Source organism: Condylura cristata, unplaced genomic scaffold (genome assembly GCF_000260355.1).
Source record: "Condylura cristata isolate star-nosed mole 26May11 unplaced genomic scaffold, ConCri1.0 scaffold00029, whole genome shotgun sequence".
Taxonomy (NCBI): Eukaryota; Metazoa; Chordata; class Mammalia; order Eulipotyphla; family Talpidae; genus Condylura; species Condylura cristata.
Window position 1 is genome coordinate 21,749,143 of NW_004567130.1, and position 6,926 is coordinate 21,756,068.

General features: G+C 67.9%; 2 protein-coding genes across 2 annotated transcripts in view; both read left to right on the top strand.

The window, feature by feature from the left end:
* Nucleotides 1-4,369, top strand: part of PSEN2 (presenilin 2) — a 46,742-nt gene extending 42,373 nt beyond the window's left edge. Inside the window, exons 11-13 of the mRNA XM_012730872.1 lie at nt 10-110; nt 239-351; nt 4,168-4,369. Coding sequence (XP_012586326.1) covers nt 10-110; nt 239-351; nt 4,168-4,369 — 416 coding nt within the window. The remainder of the gene's footprint in view (nt 1-9; nt 111-238; nt 352-4,167) is intronic.
* Nucleotides 4,370-4,615: 246 nt separating this feature from the next.
* ADCK3 (aarF domain containing kinase 3) overlaps nt 4,616-6,926 on the top strand; it is a 12,608-nt gene continuing 10,297 nt past the window's right edge. The window contains exons 1-3 of the mRNA XM_004690764.2: nt 4,616-4,783; nt 6,023-6,433; nt 6,597-6,663. Of these exons, the coding sequence (XP_004690821.1) occupies nt 4,616-4,783; nt 6,023-6,433; nt 6,597-6,663 (646 nt within the window). The remainder of the gene's footprint in view (nt 4,784-6,022; nt 6,434-6,596; nt 6,664-6,926) is intronic.

Genomic DNA, 6,926 nt, shown 5'->3' on the forward strand with positions numbered 1-6,926 from the left:
CCCCTGCAGGCCAGCCCCAGCGGCTCCCCCCACCCCCACCCCCGCAGTCGGGGTTCTCTGTGCCCCCTCAGCTGGTGGTGGCAGTGTGCTGTGTCTGCTTGCGTCTCTCGGTGAGTACCTGGTGTGTACCTGGCGGCAATGTGGGGGCTCACTGAGTGGGCAGGAATGAGGGGCTGACTCATTGATGTCCCATCAGCCCGGGCTCTCCTGCGACTGTCTGAGGCCCTTGTGGGTTCAGGGGAAGGAGGGGAAGGCAGTGGCATGTTACGAGCGTGAGCCTCCGGCGGCTTCGGCGGTGGGCAGCCGGGAGTCCGGAGGGGTGAGCCCGTCTGTTGAGGCCTGGGGCAGGCGGTAAGTGGGGAGGGGGTCCCCAACACCAGTTGGTCAGGGCTGTGACACAACTCTTTGGACCTTTCCAGATTACCCTGAATAATTGTTGTAGTTTATTCTGTTTCCTAGAATAGAAGTTGACAAACTTTCCCTAAAGGGTCCTGCAGCTGCTGCACTGTGCTGTTTCAACTAAACACCCCAAACAGTCATCGACAAAATAGATGTGACCTGCAGACAGGGCAGCAGTGACCGGCTCGGCTATATTCCCGTAGAGGTTTACTTCCCAAAACGGGGTGCGGCTGGCTTGGCCCCACGGTGGTGGCTCGCTGACCCCGACCTGGAAGGACACCAGTCATGGTCATGTCATAACTCTGGTGCAGGAAAGTGTGCTCATTTTCTATTCTAAGCTAGGATCGTGGGTTTTTTGGGAAGTTCCCACTCATCACAGCTGTCATTTAAAGCAGAGGCCAGCGCTGGGCCCGCTCCTGCTTTGCCAAGCGGTTTGGCGTTGCTCTCTGAGCAGGGCAGCTGAGCCTCCTTCCCCACAGTGGATGGCCGTGTTCCACCTTCCTGGCCGCCCTTGGGGGCAGTTGTCTTCCGATGAGGGACAGCGGCTAAACAAGGGTGCAGAGGCTTTATTTATAGCCCCCTCCTTCTGCCCAGCCCTCCCCCGCTCGCTGCCCTGCACAAACACGCCGGGGTTGCGGAACAGTGTCTATAAAACTCACATTTGTAGGCTTGTTTATGCTTTCTACTTATGTGCTTTGTTTTCTGCTATACAGATAGTATGTTCTTTGTAGAAAATTTTAGAAAATGAAGAAAGTGAAAGTAATCCATCCTCTACCAAGAAAAAAACCACCGTTCATATTTTGCATATTCTCTGTCCTTCTGTTGTCTGTCTTCCTCTCTCCCTCTCTTCTTTCCTTTTTTTCTTCCCTTCCCACCTCCATAAGGAAGGACGATAGTGGTTCAGGACCCACCTTCTTGTCCTGTGGGGACATACAGGACACTTTCTCGGTGCCACTTTACATGGCCAGGAGGGTGCCGTCCCATAGGATGTACTCTTAGACACCCGAGGCAATGTCGCATTATCCCTGTGATCACACATACCCTTTTCCAAGGAAATGTAGTTTGACCGGCTTGGGGGTGGGGGTGGGGTTCTTGGATGATTTTCCAGCAGGATGGCCCAGGAGAAGAGGAAAGGGGAAGGGAGCCCCTGGTACAAGTAGGCGTGGGCATTCCGGAGGTGACTCCTTTCCTTGTGGGGAGTCGAGGACTCTTCTGTGGCCAGTCTGCGCGGTGAGTCCCGACTTATCCCCTGTGCTGGGGTTGACAGATGGGAAAGGACAAGCAGAGGAGGGTGAGGCCGGTTGGGCATTCGAGCGGATGCCTGTGGACAGGGGGGCGCGGCGGGGTGCAGGGTGACCCCTGCCAGAAGCAGACTTTGCAGAGAGGGGGCGCTCGCCTGGCCGGCGGGCACAGCCCTTGCCCCCGGGTGCTGTCCCACGCCCCGGCCTGCTCGTGGCCCTGCGCGGTCGGGAAGGGCACTGGCCGTGGCTCCCAGGGGGGCGAGTTCTTCCTGTGAGGAGGGCATCCGCTGTGAGAGAACGCTCCCTGCAATAAAATCGCCTCGCGTGGGTCCTGGGCGGACAAGAGGGTGAGGCATCATCCACTGTGCCTGGCACGGTGGCCTTTTACGTGGATTTATTATTTTTGAAAGATTTATTTGTGCACATAAGAACTGGGGTACCGGCCAGGATGCAGGGGCGGTGAGCGGCTTCACCAGACACAGAGCGGGGAGCAGAACAGGCAGCTTGACTGAAACACACCGCAGCGGGCGGGTCAGGAGAGGTCTGCTGGCCCTGGGGGTCCCCGGCTGCGACCCACTCCGGGGAGGGGGTCGAACTCGCAGGAGGCGGCGGCCGCCTGCAGTGCCGTGTCTCACCCGCTGCGCCGCCAGCCCCCTCATGGGTTTCCACGCGTCACCGTTCAGCCATTAGCCGGCCTGTCCCGGAGCCCAGCTCCGTGGCGATGCATTTAGAAGCCGGCAGCTGAGTCTGGATCCCAGACCTGCGCCCGCAGCCTGGGGGACCTGAAATGACCCCCCGGCGCTGTGGCGGGGCCAGTGGGGCAGGGCAGGGCAGGCTGACCGAAGGCCGCTGGCCCTAGAGGAGCTTCAGTGCACGCTGCAGTCCCTGGAGGAGGCATTCAGGCGGAATTGGCGACAGGTCTGGAATGACGACAGGTCTCAGGAAGAGCTGAGGGGGCTGGACCCCAGCTGGCACCTGCGGTGGGGGGCCGGTGGCTTAGTTGAGACCACCGCCCTCGTGGCCTGGCCGGGAACTAGGGGTGCGAGGGCGGGGCCTGCCTCTGCAGCCCCCCCGGAGGGGGGCGCCCCAGCACGGGTCCTTCTGAACAGATGTGGCTGGGCCGTTGCACCCGCTGACATCTCTCAGAGGCTCCCCCTGCCCTGCTGCCCATCAAGTGGGTCCCGCGGGCCCCTCCCGGGGCTCGAGGGCAAGTCACTGCGGCATCTGTGTCTGCCGGGGTGGTGTGGGGCGCTGGGGAGTTGCTGAGAGCCGGCACCAGGCACCTCCGAGCTCTGCGGGCGTGGCTCTCCCAGCCTCACCCTCGTGAAGTGCGGGGCTCGAAGGAAGCCCGGTGGGTAAACGGCCCCGGCAGAGCCCCGGGCCGGCGCGCCCCCGGCCGCCCCGTTCAAGGGCATGGCCGCCTTCCGCGGCTTTGGGTAGGGCAGTCGGGTGTGTGGGCAGGGGAGGGCCGGGCCCCGGGCCCGGGCGGAGCCGCCTCCCACTGCGGGGCGCTGGCCCTGGGGCTTCTCCGCGGCCTGGGAGCCCCGTCCAGGGATGAAAGGGAGAGTTGGCGCCGGCAGGTGAGGGCCCGGGGAGGCGGGTCCCCTCGCCTTCCGGTGTCCGCAGCCCCTGGAGTTTTCCCTTTATTTTGCTAAAAATTATTTATTGGTGCACACAGAACTGGGGCACAGGCCAGAGGTGCAGGGGCGGCGAGAGGCTTCCCCAGAGACAGAGCGGGGGGCAGGACAGGCCGACTGACGAGGCACGCTGCTGAGGGGAGCCGCGGGGGGACGCGGGGTCTGCTGTGGTCACTCCGGGACAGGGACAGGCGGATCGAACTCGCGCTGAGGCGCCCGGCAGCCTGCAGTGCTGCGTCCGTGAGCCAGGGGGCGCCCGCTTTTCCTTTTGAATAAAAGCAGCAGTGCCCGGCTGGGGCGCAGTGCTGACTCCGCAGGGCCGCCTGGGCTGGGGGGCTGCTCCCGGCCCCTAGTTCTGTTGGGGATCCCTGTCTGCCGGCCGCGGCCAGCCCCGCCCCGGCCTCCACCGCCTCCCTCCCGTGGGTCTGCACCCCGGCCCCGCCCTCAGCGTCGTGGGGGCCTGGGCCCCCCTTTGCGTGTGCGGCCGGAAGCGCCCCAGCTCTCGTCTCAGGGTCTCGGGGTCTCTGCTCTGGGGCCTGTGGCGGCCCCGGCCCGCGTGAAGCTGGCACACCCTGGCTGGCCAGCGTGCCCGCCCCGTGGTCCTTGGGTCCCCTCCTGCCTGCGCTGCTCTCCAGCCCCGTGTTCCGCACCTCGTCCTCCCCTGTCCCCCCGCACGCAGCCCGCGAGGCCAGTCCTGCGTGCTGGGAGGCGCCGCGGTGTCAGGGACGCCCCGCTGCATGGAGGGGCTCAGTGTGCCCTGCCCAGGGGAGGCCAGTGGCCCAGGGCGCTTCCCGCTCCCCCACCGCCTGGCGACTCTGGCTCGGTGGGGCCGAGGCCGGGGGTGGGGCGTGGGGTCATCCTCAGTCCGCGGTGTCCGTCGGGGTCCTCAGCGGGCAAGGCGAGTGTGACCGGCCCTTCGCGCCCGACCCCAAGGGTTTTGGGGTGGGTCCTGGGCCCCGTAGGGAACTGCTTCGGGAGTGGACGCTCCCGTGCTCCCTAAACATGTTTGGGTTCGGAGAAGAGCGCACCCCGAGTCACGCCCTGGCTCTGCCACCGGACACGGGGCCGGACATTTGGACCGGCTGTTCCTAGGGGGCCCTGCGGCCCGGCGGGCCCGGCCCCTCACCCCCGCGGAGGCCTTACGCTGCCCAGTGCCCTGCAGCGGGGGGCGGCACCGGAGTCCACCCGGCCTGAGCCCTCTCTCCTCTCAGTGAGCCCGGGCCAGAGGGCGGGGCTGAGGGGGGAAGCAGATGCTCACCTTCTGCCAGACTCCCCCCAGCACCCGTGTGGGGCGCAGCGCTGTCCCCCGACTCGGCCTCTCTCTTGCAGCCCCGAAGCATGGCAGCCTTGTTGGGGGACGCCGTCATGGTGGCCAGAGGCCTGGCCAAGCTGACGCGGGCCGCCGTGGAGACCCACCTGCAGCACCTGGGCCTCGGCGGGGAGCAGGCCAGGGCCCTGCGGTCCAGGGCCGCGGAGCAGATCGGCGCGGTGCCGGGGGCGGTGCAGGTAAGGGCCCTGCTCGGCTGGATGGGGAGCCCCTGGCGGGCGGTGGGGCGCGGGCTCCCCTTGCGGCAGGAAGCGTGGCGGCTGGCCGCTGGCCCGCGTTCAGGGCCTGGGCCTGTCCTCCTTGAACTTGGAAACTTAAAGATACGGCAGAGAAAAAAGCAGGTTTGCAGCTCTGGCAGCGAGCAGCTGCAGGAGCCTTGTTCTGCCGCCTGTGGCCAAGCAGCGGCCGTGAAGACCAAGCCTCGGTTCCTGGCCCTTAGTGCTGCCGCCGGGCTGTTGGGAAAGGACCTGCGCGGCGGGGAGACGCGTCCCCCGGTCTCGCCTCAGGTCGCCCCTGCCCAGCGAGGCGGCGCCTGGCCAGGCCTCCTGTGCCTCCTTCATTTTGCGGAGGTCCTGGGTGGCGCTGGGGCTCCGCTCCCTCCCGGGGACAGCTGACCGGCCCGCGAGCCGCCCGCCGCTCAGCCTTCCTGCTGGCTCGCGTTTGGTGCCGCATTTCCGAAAGCTGCGCATTTTGCCATCCAGGGAAAGGCTTTACGGGAACTGAGAGGCGCTCGGAGGGGTTTGCCGTAGCAGGCACCCCGCCCGGCCCCCAGAGGCGCCCCCTCAGGCCCGCGGGCCCGGGGTCCGCCCCCCACTTCCGGCCTGTCCCCACCTCTGCTGCTCCCCAGGCTGTGAGACTGTGCCAGGGAAGCCTGGGTACCCCTCCCTGGCTGACCCCCTCTCCCAGGGTGGCCAGGCCAGGCCTGGTGCTGACCAGCCCTCAGGCGAGAGCCCCGTGAAGAAGGTCCAGGCTGCCGCCTCGGCAGTGTGGCCGCGGCCCGCAGTGGCCGGCAGACCCCGTGGCTGCCCGCCCTGCTGCTGGGCTCCGCCGGTGCTTCTCAGCGCGCCCCCTTTTCGCCCTGGCTCACACTCCCCGGCCCCTCAGGCAGCGCCTTAGCCCTGATTTACAGGTGAGAAACCTGCAGATGCCGGTCACCTGCGCGCTCTGCTGGGCGCCCAGGTGCTGGTCACGTGGCCTGGCTGCTTCCCCGCAGAGGCCCGACTGGGATCTGGGCTCCTGGCCCCGGCGGGGAAGGCTCTTCCCCAGGGCTGACCTCGCCCGGCAGCGGCCGGGTCGCCTCTGGCCACCCCCGCAGGGCCAGAGGTCGGGCAGGGCAGCGTCCGGTCGGCTGCTGTCTCCTGCAGCGCATGCAGCCGGCAGCGGCCTCTCCTCTTCCTACGGCGGCTCCGTTCCCGCAGGGTCAGGCCCCGCCCGAGGCCCCGGACGCGGAGAGCTTCGAGGGGCCGGAAGCCGCGTCCCACTTCTCCGGCCCGGGCGCCCCGCGAGCCTCCGAGGATTCGTCTGCGACCGGGTGCTCCGACCAGCCGCCGTCCGCACCGCGGGGTCCCGGCGTCGGCGAGGGCCCCGCTCCCGCCTGCGCCGCCGGAGGGCCCTTTCGGGAAGCGGGGCTCCCAGGCCAGGCCACCCCGCCTCTGGGCAGGGCGACCGGGAGGCTCTTCGTGGACCCCAGAGACCCCTTCTTGGTCACCGGCTTTCAGAGAAGATCCTTCCACCGGGACCAGTCTCCCCTGGGGGGCCTGACGGCCGAGGACGTGGAGAAGGCCCGGCAAGCCAAGGCGCGGCCCGCCGGCAAGGCCCACAAGCAGATGGTGCGTGGGGCCTGGCGTGCCGGAGCCCTTTGGGGCGCTGTCGGCGCTGCGGCCCGGCCCGGGGCTTGCTCAGCGGCTGCAGGCGCCGCGCCGGCCTCGGACCTCGAGCCGGGGGCGGGCTGGCCCCCCGCTGCCCGCGGACGTCTCCTCTCTCCTCCCCTAGCTCAGCGAGCGGGCGCGGGAGCGGAAGGTGCCAGTGACCAGGATCGGGCGGCTGGCCAACTTCGGAGGTGAGTGCGTGCGCCCTGTGCCGCCTCAGCTGCACCGTGTGGAGCGAGGGCGGGGGGCGGGGGGGGCCCTGCGGAGACGGCATGGAGGCCTGCGTCTGGGGGGCCGGGGTGGAGCAGGGTCTGTCTGGGAAGGGGTCAGGGTGGAAGCGAACAGCTGCAAGTGTCGGCGGCTGGGCACGAGTCGCCCACTCCGGGCGAGTGACGGCAGACAGACGGGCGGTCGTGCGCGGGGAGCGGGGTGGCGGGAGGGCAGCCCCGGCGGA